At 45.0% G+C, this 22,345-nt stretch overlaps 1 protein-coding gene across 1 annotated transcript in view; it reads left to right on the top strand.

The window, feature by feature from the left end:
• The window catches only part of LOC311110813 (bifunctional 3'-phosphoadenosine 5'-phosphosulfate synthase 2-like), a 16,883-nt gene extending 10,257 nt beyond the window's left edge, over positions 1–6,626 (top strand). The window contains exons 2-12 of the mRNA XM_084153380.1: positions 218–332; positions 481–716; positions 890–1,028; positions 1,201–1,319; positions 1,559–1,672; positions 2,264–2,375; positions 2,618–2,823; positions 3,045–3,180; positions 4,604–4,872; positions 5,103–5,332; positions 5,521–6,626. Of these exons, the coding sequence (XP_084009506.1) occupies positions 218–332; positions 481–716; positions 890–1,028; positions 1,201–1,319; positions 1,559–1,672; positions 2,264–2,375; positions 2,618–2,823; positions 3,045–3,180; positions 4,604–4,872; positions 5,103–5,332; positions 5,521–5,662 (1,818 nt within the window). The 3' untranslated portion in view covers positions 5,663–6,626. The remainder of the gene's footprint in view (positions 1–217; positions 333–480; positions 717–889; positions 1,029–1,200; positions 1,320–1,558; positions 1,673–2,263; positions 2,376–2,617; positions 2,824–3,044; positions 3,181–4,603; positions 4,873–5,102; positions 5,333–5,520) is intronic.
• The last annotated feature ends 15,719 nt before the right edge of the window (positions 6,627–22,345 follow it).

The following is a 22,345-nucleotide window of genomic DNA, read 5'->3' as shown; positions in this document are numbered from 1 at the left end:
TCATCTCTGAGTCAGAGACCCCATTGATGTCATAACATGGGACTGGGGAGGTGTCCAAAGGGTGGTGTCATTATACTTTTTTTAAATCCTGAGAGCGACGTCAAAAGCTGATGAGTTTTGCTCAGTAAAAATTAAAGAGGAACAATGTAGACTAGAGCATTACTCGTCAGCACAAGTCACTCATTTCCTACCATGTCTTCTTCTGCTTTGATTTCAGGATCTGAACAGATCCACCAATGTAGTGTTCCAGGCCCACCATGTGACCCGGAGCAAGAGAGGTCAGGTGGTGGGCACCAGAGGAGGCTTCAGGGGCTGCACCGTCTGGCTCACAGGTAAACCGCTCACCATAGCCAATACTCAATGGATTGTCACTATTACATGTTGCTATTACAGTAATGTGTTACTAGTGACTGTAGTGATAATGATACTGTTGAGTATTGGCTAATCTCACCTGTACATTCTCCATGTGTCCACCGCCAGGTTTGTCTGGTGCTGGGAAGACTACCATAGCCTTTGCCCTGGAGGAGTACCTGGTGTCCCACGGCATCCCCTGCTACTCACTAGACGGGGACAACATCCGCCACGGCCTCAACAAGAACCTGGGCTTCACAGCCATCGACCGTGAGGAGAACATCCGACGTATTGCTGAGGTGGCCAAGTTGTTCGCAGACGCTGGCCTCGTCTGCATCACCAGCTTCATCTCTCCTTACACCAAGGTCAGGGGTCATTCTCGGGAGTGTCTGTCTACCCATTTCTGTTGGTATTGGTGGTATTGTCTTGTGTAGAGTGTTCTGGTGCAAAATGGATGCCGTATATCTAGTATACTGTGTGTTACGATTGACAAGACAGCATTCTGACAATCCTGTTCCCCCTCCTCTTTTGTCTAAAGGATCGTGATGATGCGAGGAAGATCCTAGAGAGTGCTGGGTTACCCTTCTTTGAGGTGTTCATCAATGCTCCTCTGGAGGTGTGTGAGAGTCGCGATGTGAAGGGCCTCTACAAGAAAGCCCGTGCTGGAGAGATCAAAGGTACACACTTTTGGTCCTTTGTTTACATTTTGGTATCCATACATCGAAATGTAACTTCTTATTATAAGGGAAAGAACATCAAATTCCCTCTATGGGTTCCATTTCTATCTGAAAGAGTCAATCAAACATCCTTTTAGAAAGGGAATTCTAATGGATCTACCTGTGTTCTCAGGCTTCACTGGGATCGATGCAGAGTACGAGCGGCCCGAGGCTCCGGAGTTGGTGCTGAAAACAGGAGAGATCACCGTGAACGAGTGCATCCGGCAGGTTGTGGACCTGCTTAGAGAGCAGGTGAACATGACAGACAGCTCACCTTTTTTACCCGCTCGTCTAGCTCTAAACTAGAAAAAAAGTCAAGCGTATGTAATGGAATTGACACCAAACCTAGCTTATAACAAACATATCAAGACAAAACAAAACGTATCATAAGGGCTTGAAAAAAACGACCAAAGTGATAACTGCAAATGCATACAAACCACCTGTCATGTTATCTTCATATGACATTGTCTTCTCTCTCTGTAATTGTTCAGAGTATTGTTCCAAGTGGAATCACAGAGGAGGTGAATGAACTATTTGTTCCGGAGAACAAGCTGAAGCTGGTTCAGGCCGACGCTGTCACACTTCCCACAATCAGCATCACCAAGGTAACAACATACCTCTCCACTACCAATCCACATGTTCTTTATGACTACCCAAATGACCATGGGTCAATATTTGACTGGATGGCAGGCTGTGCTCACAATCTCTCTCTTTTGGATTGTACTATATGTTCTAATGGACTGGGCTGATTGCCCAATGTTTGAAAATCAATTAAAGTCAAACATAGTAGATATGCTGCTACAGTATTTGCATTGTATGTGATATGATTTATGGTTGAATTACTGTGATAGGTAAACCCTAGTATCCTGATAAGTGGAGTTATTAGTACAACGCTACTTACTGTATTGTGGTAAAACTGTAATAAATATGTGCATTTGGAAACTAAAACTGTATGAACCACCATGAAGCATGGAGGTACAGTATATCACATGAAATTGGTTTGATGGAAAGTCTTACTTTACTATCTCTGTTTCTTCATGAACTGTTTCTCATTCAGCATGGTTTCGTGTGGACTCTGCCACCCCTGATACCAGCCAATATCTCTAACATATCAGCTGTTAAGGGAAATTATTAACGGTCAGTAAGTTAAATCCCTACCCGTTTGATGTATATTACCCCCGGTCTGTCCTGTTCAGTTGGACCTCCAGTGGGTGCAGGTGCTGGCCGAAGGCTGGGCTACCCCACTGAAAGGCTTCATGAGGGAGAGGGAGTTCCTCCAGGTGCAGCATTTCGGCAACCTCCTCGACGGTAAGAACCACACACACACCCTTATAATACATCATAACATTACTCAGCCAATTCTTATTCTCCCCTCTTCATAATGGAGTGAGTGACAGTGGATGGATGTTATATAAAGTTGTCTCTAATTGTTATCCTGACCATGTGACTATAGGCAATAACCATGGCCCTGAGTTTCCCTTGGTAGGTTCACATGGTCAGCACAAACTCCTGGCCCTATCATCACACACATTTATCTTTCCCTGGTTCAGATGGAACCATCAACCAGTCTATTCCCATTGTCCTGCCTGTTACCACGGAAACCAAGCAGAGGCTGGACGGCTGTGCGGCGGTAGCTCTGGAGTTCCAGGGAACCCGCGTGGCCATTCTAAGACGGCCAGAGTTCTACGAACACCGCAAAGAGGAGCGCTGTGCCCGTCAGTGGGGCACCACCTGCCCCCAGCACCCCTACATTAAGGTTATAACCAACCACACATGTCCATGCATAGTTGTTTAGCAAACATAGATGTCCTTTGATGTGTTAAAGCAACACTCTGTGCACACTCTTGTGCATACCAATTCCAAGCTATAATGGAGTTTAATGAAGTTGCACTTGAACATATCCATCACATATCCATCGCATGAAATATATTGATATTATGTCATTCATATCTCTACAACATCCACACTCTTTTACAGATGGTGATGGAGGGAGGTGATTGGCTCGTGGGTGGCGACCTGGAGGTGCTGGAGCGAATCAGATGGAACGATGGGCTGGACCAGTACCGCTTTACTCCACGGGAGCTCAAGCAGAAGTTTAAAGAAATGAAAGCAGGTTAGAAGAGTTCCTCTAAAGGCAGTACAAATATACAGTACATGGCATATTGCACAAAATATACATTTGAGTAGGCCTTTACACTCGTACCCGTATACGGGTTGAAAATGGCAGATTTGGCACTGATAAGCGTCTAAATTGGAACACAGTGGCTGTACAGTAACATGCTATAAATGATGTCAGAGCTCAGGTTCTGCGCTTCACAGCGCTGTATGGGTTTGACTGACAGCCGTTCTGAACTTGAGCACTTCGCGCGACAAGAAGTTGCCCCCATCCCTCCCGCTAATTGGGCAACCTTTGCACATTTTTGGTTGTCTGAGTGAGGAAAATGCTGTAAATGAAGATGACTCAATGTGTTTTCAAAGATGAGACTTTGAGGATTATAATAAATACCGCTTTGATGTCATACAAGCAAGCCAAACACCCATTAGAATTGCATTGTGAAAGCCTAACACTGTAATATCGTATTTTATAACTTAGCTAGTCATGCTAGCAATAGAACAGGCTTTCAAATGATGCCCACCTGTCCCAGATTGCGATTTTTAATGGACCGTTTTTGGATTGCTTAAACAACAACAGTAATTATGTGATGGTGGGGATGCAGGGTTGTTTTCCAAACAAAACAACTACAAGTGTGCTTGCTCTAGTTCCTCAATAGCAGAGCTAGGAGAGCTAAAAAACAACAACATTATAGTTAAAGACTCTTCTTTGAGTCATAAAAGCGCATTGAAATTTCTTAGGAACTGTGCACACTTTGGAGAGGTGTGTGGCCACTTGGAGACACCAGTTAGTCCTCTCACTCAAACTCTTTACATTGTTTTGTCTTATGTTGCACATACCCCACATTTTCCAGGAATATTCTTATCATGTTACTGAATATATCCAGAGTATTTTCAGTTTTCGTTATCAACAAATGCGGTGAAAAGTACAGTAAATGTAAAATGCACATAAAATCAACTGTGTAATGTTTGGATTCAGTCTTGTGTCAGGTGAACAGTTGTGTCCTCACCTTTGGTCTAATAATGTCCCATAATCTCCAAACTGTCATTCAATTGCTACCGTGGTTATGCATATACTTTTCATATTTATTCTGTGAAAAAAACATTCAATTTAGCCCAATCCGTATAGGCCAAGTGTAAAGGGTTAAAGATTAAGTCTAAATAAATGAAGGTTTATGTTTAGCTACAGAGGACCAGATGCAAAATGGTACTAGCATCCATGCTACTTTTTGCATCTGGTCCTTGTCAAATGCTTCTGAAAAAAACAATACATTTATATGTGCATGGTAGAATTTCTTGTTTGCACTAGATGGAGACATATTCCTCTGTGTGAGACGTTGAGGACTGTTTCGTCATGAGTCAACTGTTGTGCGTACATTTTCACCACCTATGATATCTGCAATCACAATGGTGTTGACCACCAGATGCCATCTTCGCCTTCCAACTGCGGAACCCGGTCCACAACGGCCATGCCCTGTTGATGCAGGACACCAAGCGCCGTCTCCTGGAGCGGGGCTACAAGCGACCCGTCCTCTTGCTGCACCCGCTGGGGGGCTGGACCAAAGACGACGACGTGCCCCTGGACTGGCGCATGAAACAGCACGCTGCAGTACTGGAGGAGGGGGTACTGGACCCCAGCAGCACCATAGTGGCTATTTTCCCCTCCCCCATGATGTACGCTGGACCCACTGAGGTATGGGTCAAAAACACAGCCATCAACACATTCATAGTTTTTGTGTGTTTAGCAGGGGATATGATGCAGTATTTAGTCAGTTACAGTACTTAAACCCCCATTTGGCTAGGCAGATGATGTCACTGTAGGGCTGTGAATACCCTATTGTGTTAGTCCATCCACTAAGGATAACAGATTTAAGACCATAATGTGCGTGATTATGTGTGAGCATACATTTCTTTTTCCCTCAGGTCCAGTGGCACTGCAGGGCGCGGATGATCGCCGGAGCTAACTTCTACATTGTGGGCCGTGACCCAGCGGGCATGCCCCATCCCGAGACCAAGCAGGACATTTATGAGCCCACCCATGGGGGTAAGGTCCTCACCATGGCCCCAGGCCTCACCTCTGTAGAGATCATCCCCTTCAGAGTGGCCGCCTACAACAAGACCAAGAGGGCCATGGATTTCTACGACAAGGACCGGTGAGTGGAATGTGAAAGATTGATTATGGCTTTTGTAATGCATATTTACAGATTATTTTATACAGAGCCTGTGGTGGGAAATGTGGGTCAAAGAACCTTCAAAAGCAGACACTGCTGATCATTTTCCTTCTGTCTCTCTCTTTATCTCATCTCCATCCATCTCGCTTCCCCTCCTCTGCCTTTCACAGACACGCTGAGTTTGAGTTCATCTCGGGCACCAGGATGAGGAAGCTGGCGCGGTGCGGGGAGAACCCCCCAGATGGCTTCATGGCCCCCAAGGCCTGGAAGGTCCTGACTGAGTACTACAGCTCCCTACAGAAGGACCAGTAACCCAAACACCCAAGCTCTTAGAAGGGCAACAACTCTAGTCCTCGAGGAATGTTCTAGTTTGATGTTATCTGTAAGTCAGAGGTTTCATTTCATTATCCCGGTAGATGATTCAGTGAGTAAGGAATCCATTAATGACTGAAATCAAGTGAGACCAAGCAGTCCTGGAGGATTGGAGTTGTGTGCCTATCTTCATTGAAGGAAAACCATGTGATGTTGGAGGAGCTAGTGGTTGGGTTTAAGCAGTGAAAACATTCCTATGTTTGTCTATGTATGTGTAAGTCCATATATTTAAAGAAATTGTATACATATATGAGATATATTTAATCTCTAGAGACTAACATGTATTCCATGATTTTAAAATGTCCCCCACTCTTCTTATTTTGTGAGATCATTAAACAGGAGGTTATTGATCGCTTTACCTCCCAAAAGCATTTTTGGATATTTAAAGATATGTGCCATTTATGATGATGCAGTAAATAAGTTGCAGGTGAGATTTAATTACATTTTAGAATATCACAACCTGCCTATTTGTATTCCAGATGATTGATTTATTATTGTTATTAGATTTTTTTTTTCTTCATATTTTTAAACAAAGCTTTTCATCTTCCAAACATAAGTGCCTTTTCTTCAGAATGTAAACACTGTTTAACGACTGTACTGTATAAAATGTCCCTTTCATGTTTCTAAGAAGTTTGATATGAAGAACCATAAAGAGTGTTATGATCATCAATAACTCTTGAATGAAAAATGTAAGCCAACTGTAAAGTCTATGTGAAGATTCAAAATGTCAGTGGAGAAATTGTGTGAAGAATGACATTTTATAGAAAACTAAGAAAAACTGTATTTATTGCATCAAACCAGAAAACTGTCTCAAATGGAATATTGTTTAAACAATTTATATGTCCATCCATGAATGTATCAAACAAGATTTTAAATAAATATTTTCTTCTCAACAAAATCACAATCTGGATTTCCCCATTCCAGAAACAACTTGATTTTATTTACAAGGTGTTAGTCAATCAGATAAAGATGAAAGGTTGGTACTGACTTTTGGATTCATAGAGCCTTTTTCTCTGCCGAGTACAAGACTGAAACTGCAACACTGCCCTCTGCTGGCAGGAGATTGTAATGCAAATAGTTCAGCATTTTACATTATGGCTCTTTTCAAGTTTTGTGATTTGAATTGGACATTGACTCTTCGGGGTGCCTTAAAAATAAAGGGTGGGACCAAATGTAACATTGACAATGCTTATGGGGATGTCAAATTTAATATTGGCTTATGGGGGTGTGCTGATAGGAGTACCCATCTATCACATGTAGAGACCACATGCAGTGAGCTATAAAAGTATTGGGACAGTGACACATTTTTTGTTTGTTTTGGCTATGTACTCCAGCACTTTGGATTTTAAATGATACAATGACTACAAGGTTAAATTGCAGACTGTCAGCTTTAATTTGAGGGTATTTTCATCCATATCGGGTGAACCGTTTAGAAATTACAGCACTTTTTGTACATAGTCCCCCCATTTTAGGGGAACAAAAGTATTGGGACATTTTCACTTATGTGTATTCAATTAGTTAAAAGTTAAGTATTTGGTTGCATATTCATAGTACGCAATGACTACATCAAGTTTGTGACTACAAATTTGTTGGATGCATTTGCTATTTGTTTTTGTTGAGTTTCAGATTATTTTGTGCCCAATAGAAATGAATGGTATATAATGTATTGTGTCATTTTGGAGTCACTTTTATCGTAAATAAGAATAGAATATGTTTGTAAACACTTCTACATTAATGTGGATGCTACCATGATTATGGATAATCCTGACTGAATCGTGAATAATGATGAGTGAGAAAGTTACAGATGCACAAATATCATAGCCCTCCTCCCAAAATGCTAACCTCTCCTGTTATTGTAATGAGGAGAGGTTAGCATGTCTTGGGGGTATAATATTTGTGCGTCTGTAACTTTCTCACGCATCATACTATGGGCCCGTGAACACAGGTAATTTGTTTCTTGCTTATAGTGAGGAAAAAAAGTATTTGATCCCCTGCTGATTTTGTACGTTTGCCCACTGACAAAGAAATGATCAGTCTATAATTTTAATGGTAGGTTTATTTGAACAGTGAGAGACAGAATAACAACAACAAAATCCAGAAAAACACATGTCAAAAATTTTATACATTGATTTGCATTTTAATGAGGGAAATAAGTATTTGACCCCTCTGCAAAACATGACTTAGTACTTGGTGGCAAAACCCTTGTTGGCATAGGTCAGACGTTTCTTGTAGTTGGCCACCAGGTTTGCACACATCTCAGGAGGGATTTTGTCCCACTCCTCTTTGCAGATCTTCTCCAAGTCATTAAGGTTTCGAGGCTGACGTTTGGCAACTCAAACCTTCAGCTCCCTCCACAGATTTTCTATGGGATTAAGGTCTGGAGACTGGCTAGGCCACTCCAGGACCTTAATGTGCTTCTTCTTGAGCCACTCCTTTGTTGCCTTGGCCGTGTGTTTTGGGTCATTGTCATGCTGGAATACCCATCCACGACCCATTTTCAATGCCCTGGCTGAGGGAAGGAGGTTCTCACCAAAGATTTGACGGTACATGGCCCCGTCCATCGTACCTTTGATGCAGTGAAGTTGTCCTGTCCCCTTAGCAGAAAAACATCCCCAAAGCATAATGTTTCCACCTCCATGTTTGATGGTGGGGATGGTGTTCTTGGGGTCATAGGCAGCATTCCTCCTCCTCCAAACACGGCGAGTTGAGTTGATGCCAAAGAGCTCCATTTTGGTCTCATCTGATCACAACACTTTCACCCAGCTTTCCTCTGAATCATTCAGATGTTCATTGGCAAACTTCAGACCGCCCTGTATATGTGCTTTCTTGAGCAGGGGGACCTTGCGGGCGCTGCAGGATTTCAGTCCATCACGGGATGATTCCTCACCGTTCTCATGATCATTGCAACTCCACGAGGTGAGTTCTTGCATGGAGCCCCAGGCTGAGGGAGATTGACAGTCATTTTGTGTTTCTTCCATTTGCGAATAATCGCACCAACTGTTGTCACATTCTCACCAAGCTGCTTGGCGATGGTCTTGTAGCCCATTCCAGCCTTGTGTAGGTCTACAATCTTGTCCCTGACATCCTTGGAGAGCTCTTTGGTCTTGGCCATGGTGGAGAGTTTGGAATCTGATTGATTGATTGCTTCTGTGGACAGGTGTCTTTTATACAGGTAACAAGCTGAGATTAGGAGCACTCCCTTTAAGAGTGTGCTCCTAATCTCAGCTCGGTACCTGTATAAAAGACACCTGGGAGCCAGAAATCTTTCTGATTGAGAGGGGGTCAAATACTTATTTCCCTCATTAAAATGCAAATCAATTTATAACATTTTTTACATGCGTTTTTCTGGATTTTGTTGTTGTTATTCTGTCTGTCACTGTTCAAATAAACCTACCATTAAAATTATAGACTGATCATTTCTTTGTCAGTGGGTAAACGTCCAAATCAGCAGGGGATCAAATACTTTTTTCCCTCACTGTATTTACGTGTTATTGTAAGGGATCGGGGGTTGGCTGGGTCTAGACAGAGTCTGACACTTCCCCGATCTACAGAGAGGGGGAGTCATCAGACTCGATCTGGTTCACCTGAGTTCTGAGCACACCTGTCAGTAATTAGTGTAGGATATAAGGTGTGCTCAGAAGTTCAGTCGGTGCGAGGTATTGTTCCATTGTGACTTGCTAAGCGTTTTGTTCCGAGAGAGAGAGAGAGAGAGAGAGAGAGATTGTTGTTTTTGATTACCCGTGTATCCGACCTGTGCCTTGTTGTTTGACTCCCCGAATTGCTTAATCCTCTACTTGTCTACCCCAGTGATTACAGTTCTCTGATCCTGTGCCTGTGACCTCGACTACGACTAAGCCCGCTCCATTGGTACCTCTGCCTGTTTATGCCTGGCCCGGTTTTGACCACAGCCCGCCCGACCACGATTAAGCTATTCCCTTATCTGTACTCTAATAAAGCATCGCTATTCTGCGATTGGATCTTACCACTCTGTCCGAGTATTCATTACAGAATACCTCGCCATTACCATGGATCCAGCGGAATTACAGAGGCGATGGGAGATACAGGAGAAACGGATGGATGAACTCCTGCAGCCACTCAACGCTGGTGCGGCTGAAGGCACCACCCCGAGCACGGTCAGTCCTCGTCCTACACCTCCGATTTCTCTACCGACTAGGTACGACGGGGAACCTGGCAAATGTCAGGGGTTTCTACTTCAGACGTCCCTGTATATGTCGTATAATCGTACTATGTTTTCCGATGACCGTAGCAGGGTGGATTTCATGATTTCTCTACTAACGGGAAGAGCACTGGATTGGGCTACTGCGCTTTGGGCAGCTGAGGTTCCCGAGTTGAATGCGGAAGTTCAGTTCAAGAGACTGTTCCAGGAGGTGTTCGACCACCCAGTATCTGGGCGTAGTGTGGGAGACCAACTATGCGAACTTCAGCAGGGCCGTCGCACCGTAGCCGACTACGCTTTAGAGTTCCGTACTATAGCAGCCGGTAGCGGATGGAGCGAGACGGCCTTGCTCACCGTTTTCCGAAGAGGGCTGCGCAAAGACGTACAGACTGAGTTGGCTTGTCGAGGAGATATCACTGCGCTACATGAGTTTATCAAAATAGCCATCTCTATTGATAATCTGATAGTGCAACACAAGGTATCCACAGTCCGGGAGCCCTCGATCACTGGTCCTAAGCAATCGACAGAGCGGAGGAGAGAATCTGAGGAGGAACCTATGCAACTGGGACGGTCACCTCTACAAGGGTCGGTGAGACAACAACGTCGGCAAGACGGACTATGCCTGTATTGTGGTCAGTCGGGTCATTTCGTTCGTCAATGTCCGGTACGACCAAACCGTACCCCAGGATATCGCCTCGGAAGTGCCAAACCGGTGAGTGAGACTCCAGTTTTGAACATTACATCTAAACAAATGTATGTGCCAGTTACCTTATCTGTCGGAGAGAAAGTGCGCAGGTTGGAAGGACTTATTGATTCCGGAGCGGCTGCCAGCTTTCTGGATATGGGTCTTGCTGAGGAGTTGGGAGTTCAACTTATCCCAATTCAACCCCCCCTGCGAGTCAACGCGCTAGACGGTGAGCCCATGGGCACTGGGTTCATTACGCACCGTACCGAGGAAATCAAGTTACAAGTGGGCTCCCTGCACCATGAGAACATCATTCTGTTCGTCATCTCCGCTCCACGGGAGCCGCTAGTCCTCGGCCACCCCTGGCTCGTTACCCATGATCCGGTCATCTCCTGGAAATCTGGCGAGATCACGGCTTGGAGTGAGGTATGTAGGGCAGAGTGCCTCATTTTACCTTGCAAAACGTCTACTGTGGAGGATGCGAAGGGTGCGGTGTCTACTGTTGTTCCTACAGAGTACCAGGATTACGCGCAGGTGTTCTCCAAGGAGAGGGCTACCGTGTTACCACCGCATCGGGCCTGGGATTGTGCAATTGATCTGCTATCCGGGGCTACACCTCCTCGCGGACGAATCTACCCTTTGTCACAGCCGGAACGGGAATCAATGAGCAAGTATATTGATGAGGCACTACAGCAAGGGGCCATTCGCCCATCTACGTCTCCCGCCGCATCCAGTTTTTTCTTTGTTAAGAAAAAGGATGGCGGACTGCGTCCTTGTATAGACTATCGAGGTTTGAACGATATTACCATTAAAAATCGTTACCCCCTTCCTTTGATTCCAGCAGCCCTCGAGCAGGTGGGGCAGGCCTCCATCTACAGTAAACTGGACCTCAGGAGTGCGTACAATCTGGTGCGCATTAGAGAAGGGGATGAATGGAAGACCGCCTTCATCACCCATCGAGGACATTATGAATATTGTGTCATGCCCTATGGACTTACTAACGCGCCCTCTGTGTTCCAGGCGTTCATGAATGACATTTTCAGGGACTTGATTGATCGCTTTGTCATAGTGTACATTGATGACATCCTAATCTACTCTAACTCTCTGAGTGAACATGTGTCCCATGTACGCCAGGTTCTGGACCGACTCCGACAACACTCTCTGTTCGTGAAGGCCGAAAAGAGTGAATTCCATGTCACGACGATTTCCTTCCTTGGGGCCATACTCACTCCCGACGGGGTAAAACTGGATGAATCCAAGGTGCAAGCTGTACGAGACTGGCCTCAACCCCAGACGGTGAAAGAGCTCCAGAGATTCTTAGGGTTTGCCAATTACTATAGACGGTTCGTGCGTAATTTCAGCACAACCGCAGCTCCCCTGTCGGCGATGACCAGCCACAAGGGTCGTGGTCTGAAATGGACGGAGGGGGCAGTGCGGGCTTTTGAGACATTGAAACAACGATTTACCACCGCTCCCATTTTATGTCAGCCGGATCCTACCTTGCCGTTCATCGTGGAGGTGGACGCCTCGGAGGTTGGAGTTGGAGCCGTGCTATCCCAGCGCCAAGGTGAGCCGCTCAAATCACGACCCTGTGCTTTTTTTTCTAAGAAGCTGAATCCGGCCGAGCAGAACTACGACGTGGGAAATCGTGAATTACTGGCGGTGAAGTTAGCACTGGAGGAGTGGAGACATTGGCTGGAGGGAGCAGCTCATCCGTTCCAAGTGCTCACGGACCACCGCAATCTGGAGTATCTTCACAGTGCTAAACGACTGAACTCCCGACAGGCAAGGTGGTCTTTATTCTTCAACCGTTTCCAATTCACTGTCTCTTATATTCCCGGGTCCAAGAATTGTAAGGCGGACGCGCTTTCCCGACGGTTCGAGCGCGCTGACAGACCGGTTGAACCAGAACCTATCCTCCCCATGAGTTGCCGTGCTGGTCCTGTGAGGTGGGCTATCGATGACACGATTCAGGAGAGCCTACAAGCGGAACCAGCCCCTCCAGAAACCCCGGTGTCGAAGGTGTTTGTACCAGCTCCGCTTCGACCTCAACTGATGGAATGGTGCCACACGTCGCTAGGATCTGGTCATCCCGGAATCACTCGAACTACACGACTCATCAGTCGAAAATACTGGTGGGATTCCCTCACAGATGACGTCAGAGACTACGTATTATCCTGTCCAGTATGTGCTCAGTCCAAGGCGCCTCGAGCACTACCGGAGGGTAAGCTGATGCCATTGCCAACTCCTCAACGACCCTGGTCGCACATTGCTATGGACTTTGTTACTTTGTTATTCTCGTGGTCATCGATCGATTCTCCAAGATGTGTCGGTTAGTACCCATGACCCGTTTACCTAACGCCACTCAGATGGCGGAGACTATGTTTAACCAGGTGTTCCGGCAGTTTGGTGTTCCGGAGGATATTGTTTCCGACCGGGGACCCCAGTTCGTATCCCGGGTTTGGAAGGCCTTCTGCGAACGCTTGGGCATCTCGGTGAGCCTCACCTCCGGATATCATCCCCAGGCCAATGGGCAGACAGAACGGCTCAACCAGGAAATTGGGAAGTATCTACGGCAACAATGTTCGCGGCAGCCGCAAGAGTGGAGCCGATTCCTTCCTTGGGTAGAGTATGCTCAGAACTCACTCATTCACACCTCCCTACGTTTAACGCCCTTTCAGTGTGTTCTAGGGTATCAACCACCCCTGTTCCCGTGGGATACCGCACCCGGGATGGTACCGGCGGTGGACGAGTGGTTCCGTCGGAGTGCGCAGGTCTGGGAGACGGCCCATCAACATCTCAGTCAAGCCTCACAACAGCAAAAGACCTACGCCGACCGACGCCGGAGACCTACTCCCACTTATCAACCCGGGCAGCGAGTGTGGCTGTCTACCCGAGACCTGCGGTTCCGACGGAGCTGCAAGAAGCTCCAACCCAGGTACATTGGTCCCTTCAAGGTACAGAGACGTATTAACCCTGTCACCTACCGTCTGTTACTCCCTCGACACTACAGGATAAACCCTACGTTCCACGTCTCCCTGTTGAAACCTGTCCATTATAGCCCGATGTACCCACCAATCGCTCAACAACCTACTACACCACCTTTGGAGGATGAACAGGACACCACCTATACAGTCCACGAGATACTGGAGTCAAGACGGAGACGAGGGGGCATCGAATATCTCGTGGACTGGGAGGGATATGGACCGGAGGAACGGTCCTGGGTCCCTGCTAAGGACATACTAGACCCCGCTCTCAAGGCCACTTTCCACGCTGAACACCCAGATCATCCCGGACCCCGACCCAGAGGAAGACCACCCGGTAGAGGTAGAAGGCCGTCAGGAGCCGGCCCTGGGGAGGGGGATACTGTAAGGGATCGGGGGTTGGCTGGGTCTAGACAGTCTGACACTTCCCCGATCTACAGAGAGGGGGAGTCATCAGACTCGATCTGGTTCACCTGAGTTCTGAGCACACCTGTCCGTAATTAGGGTAGGATATAAGGTGTGCTCAGAAGTTCAGTCGGTGCGAGGTATTGTTCCATTGTGACTTGCTAAGCGTTTTGTTCCGAGAGAGAGAGAGAGAGAGTTTGTTGTTTTTGATTACCCGTGTATCCGACCTGTGCCTTGTTGTTTGACTCCCCGAATTGCTTAATCCTCTACTTGTCTACCCCAGTGACTACAGTTCTCTGATCCTGTGCCTGTGACCTCGACTACGACTAAGCCCGCTCCATTGGTACCTCTGCCTGTTTATGCCTGGCCCGGTTTTGACCACAGCCCGCCCGACCACGATTAAGCTATTCCCTTATCTGTACTCTAATAAAGCATCGCTATTCTGCGATTGAATCTTACCACTCTGTCCGAGTATTCATTACAGTTATGTGTCACGACTTCCTCCGAAGCTGCCTCCCGTCCTTGTTCGGGCAGGTTTCGGCGTTCGTCGTCACTGGCCTACTAGCCACTGCCGCTCCATATATCATCATTCCATTTGTCTTGTCTTGTCAATTACACACACCTGGTTCATATCCCCTCATTAGTACATGTATAAGTGTTCCCTCTGCCCCCCTTGTCCTTGTTGGTGATTGTTATTTGTGAGTTGAGTGTAGCTCGGTTGAGCTACCCGTACCTTGTATTTTCCGGGGCTATTGTTCCCCTTGTGCCTGTATTTTGTTGACGCTATCCAGTGTAAACTCTGTATTCTGTGATTTACCCTCCTGCGCCTGACTCCTTCAAATCACACTCTCACATTATGAATCACATTTTCTTCAGTGAGGTGGTTCACATTTGATGTGACATCATGTCCACATTTATGATCCAAAATAGCAAATGAGAACATGACCCACTAGGCACAGATGTCAATTCAACGTCTATTCCACGTTGGTTCAACGTAATTTAATTGAAACAACGTTGATTCAACCAGTGTGTACCCAATGGGGATTAAGTGGCTAAAGAACTTGGAGAAATACATATCAGTATCATAAACTGATGAATCAATTCCAATGACAAGCAATGGTTTTATGGACCTACTTTTAGATCCTAAATGCATTATGAATTATTATTACATGAAGACAAAGTCAATAAACTGAATCAACTGATTGAATACTGAGTTAATGACTTAACTAAATTAATCTAATAGATTAATTGGATGCATTTAAAATCACCAGCGACTCATAGAGATCCAATGTTCTTGAGGCAGTGATTAATTATGCTTGGCATTAAGCTGCAATAAGGGCTTCTGTTGCTATGAGATGAGTGTTCTCCCATGTAGAGGAATGGCCTCCCTTTTAATAGACAGGGCCAGTGCCAGAAAAACTGACTTTTGTTCTTAGGTAATATATGATTTTGGCCGCCATATTGGATTTGGGGCTAAATCCAGGGTGGCCCAAAGCTTAATTGCAGGAGTTGGGGATAGACTAGCATTATCCACTGAGAAACATTTGACTGGACAAAATGACAGTTTTTTGGCACTGCAGGCCCTGGCTATAAGAAAAGGATTTCCAGTTAGCATTATAGGTGGATCATATTGTTTATTCTGCTATGTCCCAGGTAACCCCATTTAGATCTGCACCCTCAGACTTCCAACCAGGGGAACAGAACATGTATACTACCGTTCAAAAGTTTGGGGTCACTTAGAAATGTCCTTGTTTTCGAAAGAAAAGCCATTTTTTTGTCCATTAAGATAACATCGAATTGATCAGAAATACAGTGTAGACATTGTTAATGTTGTAAATGGCTATTGTAGCTGGAAACGGCAGATTTTTTATGGAATATCTATGTAGGCGTACAGAGGCCCATTATCAGCAACCATCAGTCCTGTGTTCCAATGGCACGTTGTGTTTGCTAATCCAAGTTTATCATTTTAAAAGGCTAATTGATCATTAGAAAACCCTTTTGCAATTATGTTAGCACAGCTGAAAACGGTTGTGCTGATTAAAGAAGCAATAAAACTGGCCTTCTTGAGACTAGTTGAGTATCTGGAGCATCAGCAATTGTGGGTTCGATTACAGGCTCGAAATGGCCAGAAACAAATAACTTTCTTCTGAAACTCGTCAGTCTATTCTTGTTCTGAGAAATGAAGGCTATTCCATGCGAGAAATTGCCAAGAAACTGAAGATCTCATACAACGCTGTGTACTACTCCCTTCACAGAACAGCGCAAACTGGCTCTAACCAGAATAGAAAGAGGAGTGGGAGGCCCCGGTGCACAACTGCGCAAGAGGACAAATACATTAGAGTGTCTAGTTTGAGAAGCAGGCACCTCACAGGTCCTCAACTGGCAGCTTCATTAAATAGTACCCGCAAAACACCAGTCTCAACATCAACATTGAAGAGGCGACTCCGGGATGCTGACCTTCTAGGCAGAGTTGCAAAGAAAAAGCTATATCTCAGACTGCCCATCTTACTCTTTTCTTTTTATTAGCCAGTCTGAGATGTGGCTTTTTCTTTGCAACTCTGCCTAGAAGGTCAGCATCCCGGAGTCGCCGCTTCACTGTTGACGTTGAGACTGGTGTTTTGCGGGTACTATTTAATGAAGCTGCCAGTTGAGGACCTGTCTACACTGTAATTTCTGATCAATTTGATGTTATTTTAATGGACAAAATAATTGCTTTTCTTTCGAGAACAAGGACATTTCTAAGTGACCCCAAACTTTTGAACGGTAGTGTACATCAAAATGTGCACATCATGTTGAGTCCAAGTGAGAACTATAACGAATGCCACATCCTCCCGCCCAGCTGTCAGCAATGACTAGAGCAGGGCTAGGCAACCCTGTTCCAGAAGTGCCGCAGGTACTGCAGGATATTGTTCCAACTAGGCACCACACCTGACCAACTGAGGTAATTGATCAGTTCAGTGATTGCCTAAATTCAACACACCTGGTCTTCCAGGTCGGTTAAATCAAAATGATGAGGTGCCTGCGTCACTCCAGGGCCAGGGTTTCCTAACCATGAACTGGAGGTTGGCCGTTTAAAATCCTATATACCAGGGGTATTCAACTCTTACACTATGAGGTCCGGAGCCTGCTGGTTTTCTGTTCTACCTGATAATTAATTGCACACACCTGGTGTTCCAGGTCTAAATAAGTCCCTGATTAGAAGGGAACAATGAAAAAATGCAGTGGAACTGGCTTCGAGGTCCAGAGTTAAGTTTGAAGACTATATACAGTACTGTAGGCTACATGCCGTGCTACAGGGTTTTGTTCACAAGCCAGAAGGGTTTGGAATGTTCCTAAATATTTTTGAAATATTATGTTCGATTACCTGGATGGTTGATCAGCCATTGTTTCAGTTATAAGGGTGTAACACCAACATTTATCATCTAACACAGAAGCAGAGAAGATGTTTAACTAGCCTTCTCTAAACAGGGACTTTTATCCTAACCAGCTAACACCGCTGTTCTATCAACAAATGGTTCTAGAAACTATGAGGAAATCCAAATAAGGTAGTGGCCTTCGTCAACTGCTACAAAGTTATAAACATCAGCTGTTACAGAGTTATAAAACAGTAATAAAGGAATGACAGAAGACAAACGATCATCAGTTCTCAATCACATGAAACAGTAGTAATCACATCAAACAGTAGTCAGGCCAACCACCTGAGATTGACCCGTTTCATTTCCTAAAAGGACCTTTCCAAGTGATGTGGCCTATTTACTACAGTCAAATACAGTCAAACACAGTTGCTATACCATTTATTCCCACATACTAGAGATTTTTCTCAAGGTGTGAATCATTGTTCCTTACCAACACCTCTGGGGGCCAAACATATATCCAAAAATACACACTGGTCCCTCACCCTGAAAGTAGTCTATGGGCCAGGAGAATCTGTAATCCATGGTTCAGTTTTCTTTAAACAGCCACTACAAAGTTTAGCTAACTTTAGCCACCACAACCTAACGATCAAATAAAATCTAATTTTATTTGTCACATGGTTTGTAAGCAACAGCAAAGAAAATAGAGATATAATAGAAAAGTAAAACATGTAATAACAAAAGTAATAATAAATACACAATAAGTAATGATATCTTGGCTATATACATGGACTAACAGTACCGAGTCGATGTGCAGGGGTACGAGGTAATTGAGGTAGATATGTACATATAACTAGGAATAAAGTGACACATAGTGAACAGTAGCAGCAGCGTATGTCATGAGTCAAAAAAGTGAGTGTAAAAATGGGTCAATGCAGATAGTCCGGGTAGCTATTAGGTTAACTATTTAACTAACTATTTTGCAGTCTTATGGCTTGGGGGTAGAAGCTGTTCAGGGACTTGTTCGTTCCAGACTTGGTGCATCGGTACAGCTTGCCATGCAGTAGCAGAGAGAACAGTCTATGACTTGGGTGGCTGGAGTCTTTGACAATTTTTTGGGCCTTCCTCTGACACTGTCTGGTATAGAGGTCCTGGATGGCAGGGAGGTTGGCCCCAGTGATGTACTGGGCCGTACACACTACCCTCTGTAGCGCCTTGCGGTTGGATGGCAAGCAGTTGCCATACCAAGCGGTGATGCAGCCAGTCAAGATGCTCTCAGTGGTGCAGCTGTATAACATTTTGAGGATCTGAGGGCCCTTGACAAATCTTTTCAGCCTCCTGGGGGGGAAGAGGCATTGTCGTGCCCTCTTCACAACTATGTTGGTGTGTGTGGACCATGATAGATCCTTAGTGATGTGGACACCGAGGAACTTGAAGCTCTCGACCCACTCCACTACAGCCCCGTCGATGTGAATGGGGCCATGCTCGACCTTCTGTTTCCTGTAGTCTACAATCAGCTCCTTTGTCTTGCTGACGTTGAGAGAGAGGTTGTTGTCCTGGCACCACACTGCCAGGTCTCTGACCTCCTCTCTATAGGCTGTCTCATTGTAGTCGGTGATCAGGCCTACCACTGTCGTGTAATCGGCAAACTTAATGATGGTGTTGGAGTCATGCGCGGCCACGCAGTCGTGGGTGAACAGGGAGTACAGGTGGGGACTAAGCACGCACCCCTGAGGGTCCCCCGTGTTGAGTGTCAGCGTGGCAGATGTGTTGATGCCTACCCTCACCACCTGGGGGTGGCCTGTCAGGAAGTCAAGGATCCAGTTGCAGAGGGATGTGTTCAGTCCCAGGGTCCTTCGCTTGGTGATGAGCTTAGAAGGCACTATGCAGTTGAACGTTGAGCTGTAGTCAATGAACAGCATTCTCACATACAATGGCCTTCAGAAAGTGTTCACACCCCTTTACTTTTTCCACATTACAGCCTGAATGTAAAATGTGTTAAATTAAGATTTTGTGCCACTGATCTACACAGAATACCCCACAATGTCAAAGGGGAATTTTGTTTTCAGAAATGTTTACAAATTAATAACAAATATAAAGCTGAAATGTCTTGAGCCCCTTTGTTATGGCAAGCCTAAATACATTAATGAGTACAAATTGGCTTAACAAGTCACATAATAAGTTGCATGGACTCACTCTGTGTTCAATAATAATGGTGTACATGATTTTTGAATGACTACCCCATCTCTGTACCCCACACATCCAATTATCTGTATGGTCCCTCAGTCGAGTAGTGAATTTCAAACACAGATTCAACCACAAAGACCAGGGAGGTTGTCCATGCCTCACAAAGAAGGGCACATATTGGTAGATGGGTAAAAAATAAATAAAGCTGACACTGAATATCCCTTTGAGCATGGTGAAGTTATTAATTACGCTTTGGATAGTGTATCAATACACCCAGTCGCTACAAAGATACAGGCGTCCTTCCTCAGTTGCCAGAGAGGAAGGAAACCGCTCACGGATTTCACCACGAGGCCAATGGTGATTTTAAAACAGTTAGAGTTGAATGGCTGTGATAGGAGAAAACTGAGGATGGATCAACAACATTGTAGTTACTCCACAGTACTAAATGACAGAGTGAAAAGAAGGAAGTCTGTACAGAATAAAAATATTCCAAAACATCTTGACTGTTTGCAATAAGGCACTAACGTAATACTGCAAAAGGTGTGGCGAAGGAATTAGCTTTTTGTCCTGAACACAAAGCATTATGTTTGGGGCAAATCCAACACATCACTGTAGGTGTTCATCTTATCCAGGTGGAAAAGGGCAATGTGGAGTGCAATAGAGATTGCGCCATCCATGGATCTGTTGGGGCGGTATGTGAATTGAAATTGGTCCAGGGTGTCTGGGATGATGGTGTTGATGTGAGCCATAACCAGCCTTTCAAAGAATTTCATGGCTACAGATGTGAGTGCTACGGGGCGATAGTCATTTAGACAGGTTTCCTTGGCGCTCTTGGGCACAGGGACAATGGTGGTCTGCTTGAAACATGTAGGTATTATAGACTGGGTCAGGGAGAGGTTGAAAATGTCAGTGAAGACACTTTCCAGCTGGTCAGTGCATGTGCTGAGTACGCGTCCTGGTAATCAGCCTGGCCATGCGGCCTTGTGAATATTAACCTGTTTAAATGTCTTACTCACATCGGCTACGGCGAGCATGATCACACAGTCATCCGGAACAGCTGGTGCTCTCATACATGGTTCAGTGTTGCTTGCCTAAATGCGGCTGGGTTTCACTTTGTAATCCGTGATAATTTGCAAGCCCTGCCACATCCGACGAGCGTCAGAGCCGGTGTAGTAGGATTCGATCTTAGTCCTGTATTGACGCTTTGCCTGTTTGATGGTTCATCGGAGGGCGTAGCGGGATTTCTTGGAAGTGTCTGGATTAGTGTCCCGCTCCTTGAAAGCGGCAGCTCTAGCCTATAGCTCAGTACAGATGTTGCCTGTAATCCATGGCTAATGGTTGGGCTATGTATCAATGGAAGTGATGGGGCATGTGATCATTATTATATTTATTTTTTTATGGCCAAATGACCTTTAAGTAACATCAAACCAAATATGGAGTTGATTTGAATTGATTTCAGATGATTTTGACATTATTATTTTTTTACATGTTCACATGCCCCCATTACTTCCATTGATTGTTAGCTTGTGGTGGCTACGGTTAGCTGAAGTTCGTAGGGCACTTCAAGGGCACCATTTTTCTAGGTCACCACCAAAATTGCACTGTACTGGTCATTTCATGACACTCCCATGACACTGAGTGGAAGTTGATGTTTCCCCTCAAGTCCTACCCTTCAGAAGTGTTTAACTACCTACAAATGGCATTTCATCCTAAACTTCAGGCAGGGAGAGTTGGTCTGAGCCTTTGAATTGTACAGATTTTTTGTGCCTAAGGAATACATTTGACAGACACCCCCACTTTTACACCCCACTCTTGTCACACACACACACAATTGGTAATTGATTGTGTCTCAGAGTCAATTCATGGACTCAATTGTAAATGTAATTGGCAGAGGTGTGGACTCGAGTCATGTGACTTGGACTCGAGTCAGACTCGAGTCATGAATTTGATGACTTCAGACTCGACTCGACAAAATGTACAAAGACTTGCAACTCGACTTGGACTTTAACATCAATGACTCGTGACTTCACTTGGACTTGCGCCTTATGACTCGAGAAGACTTGCTACTTCCCATGAAAACTGGGGAAAATTTTTTTCACACGGCTGCGCCGCTCTCCGTTTATCTGCATCTGTGAAAAAAATGTGCACCATCCACCTGTATGCATACAGAGAGCGCGCGCTGCCTGCACGTTATCCAATCACTGTAGTCCCACGTTGTTTTGATTCGACAGCATCTAAGCAGGCACATTGCAAGACAACCAATGAAGCACATCAAGCAACAACGCGCCAGTTGTCAAAATGATACCGAAGATAGTTTGGTTTGGCTATAAAAATTACGAGGTAGTCGACAAAAAACGAGTTGCAATCTGCAAAACATGCGGATCGAAGATTACAGACGGAGCTGCCACAACGTCCAACTTTGTTCGACACCTGAAGTTGCACAAAGAAAGGTAAGTTTTGAACGAATGCTACGCACCTTATCGGATGTACCGTAACTTACTAGCTAGCTGCTGCATATTTACTGTATCAACGAGACAAACGCACGTCTCCCTTGCTGGTTCATGCTTACAAAAATATGGATTTTTGAACTGCTATTATATGGACATTCTAAAACGCTTTCGTGAAAAACGCTTAACGTTCTTTAATGTACTAAGACAGTGTTATTAAAAGACCAAACTCTGTAAATATCATATTAATAAAGTATACTATGTACAAAACATCAGATGAGCCCAGAATATGAACGCAAACACGTTTAATAACACGTTGCGTTTTCCTCCCATAGAAAACTATTATAAGAAAAGGCTTAACGTGTCTTAATATACTGAGACAGTA

This window comes from Coregonus lavaretus (genome assembly GCF_964263955.1).
Source record: "Coregonus lavaretus genome assembly, chromosome: 36".
Classification (NCBI taxonomy): domain Eukaryota; kingdom Metazoa; phylum Chordata; class Actinopteri; order Salmoniformes; family Salmonidae; genus Coregonus; species Coregonus lavaretus.
This window is presented reverse-complemented; position numbering and strand designations above follow the sequence as displayed.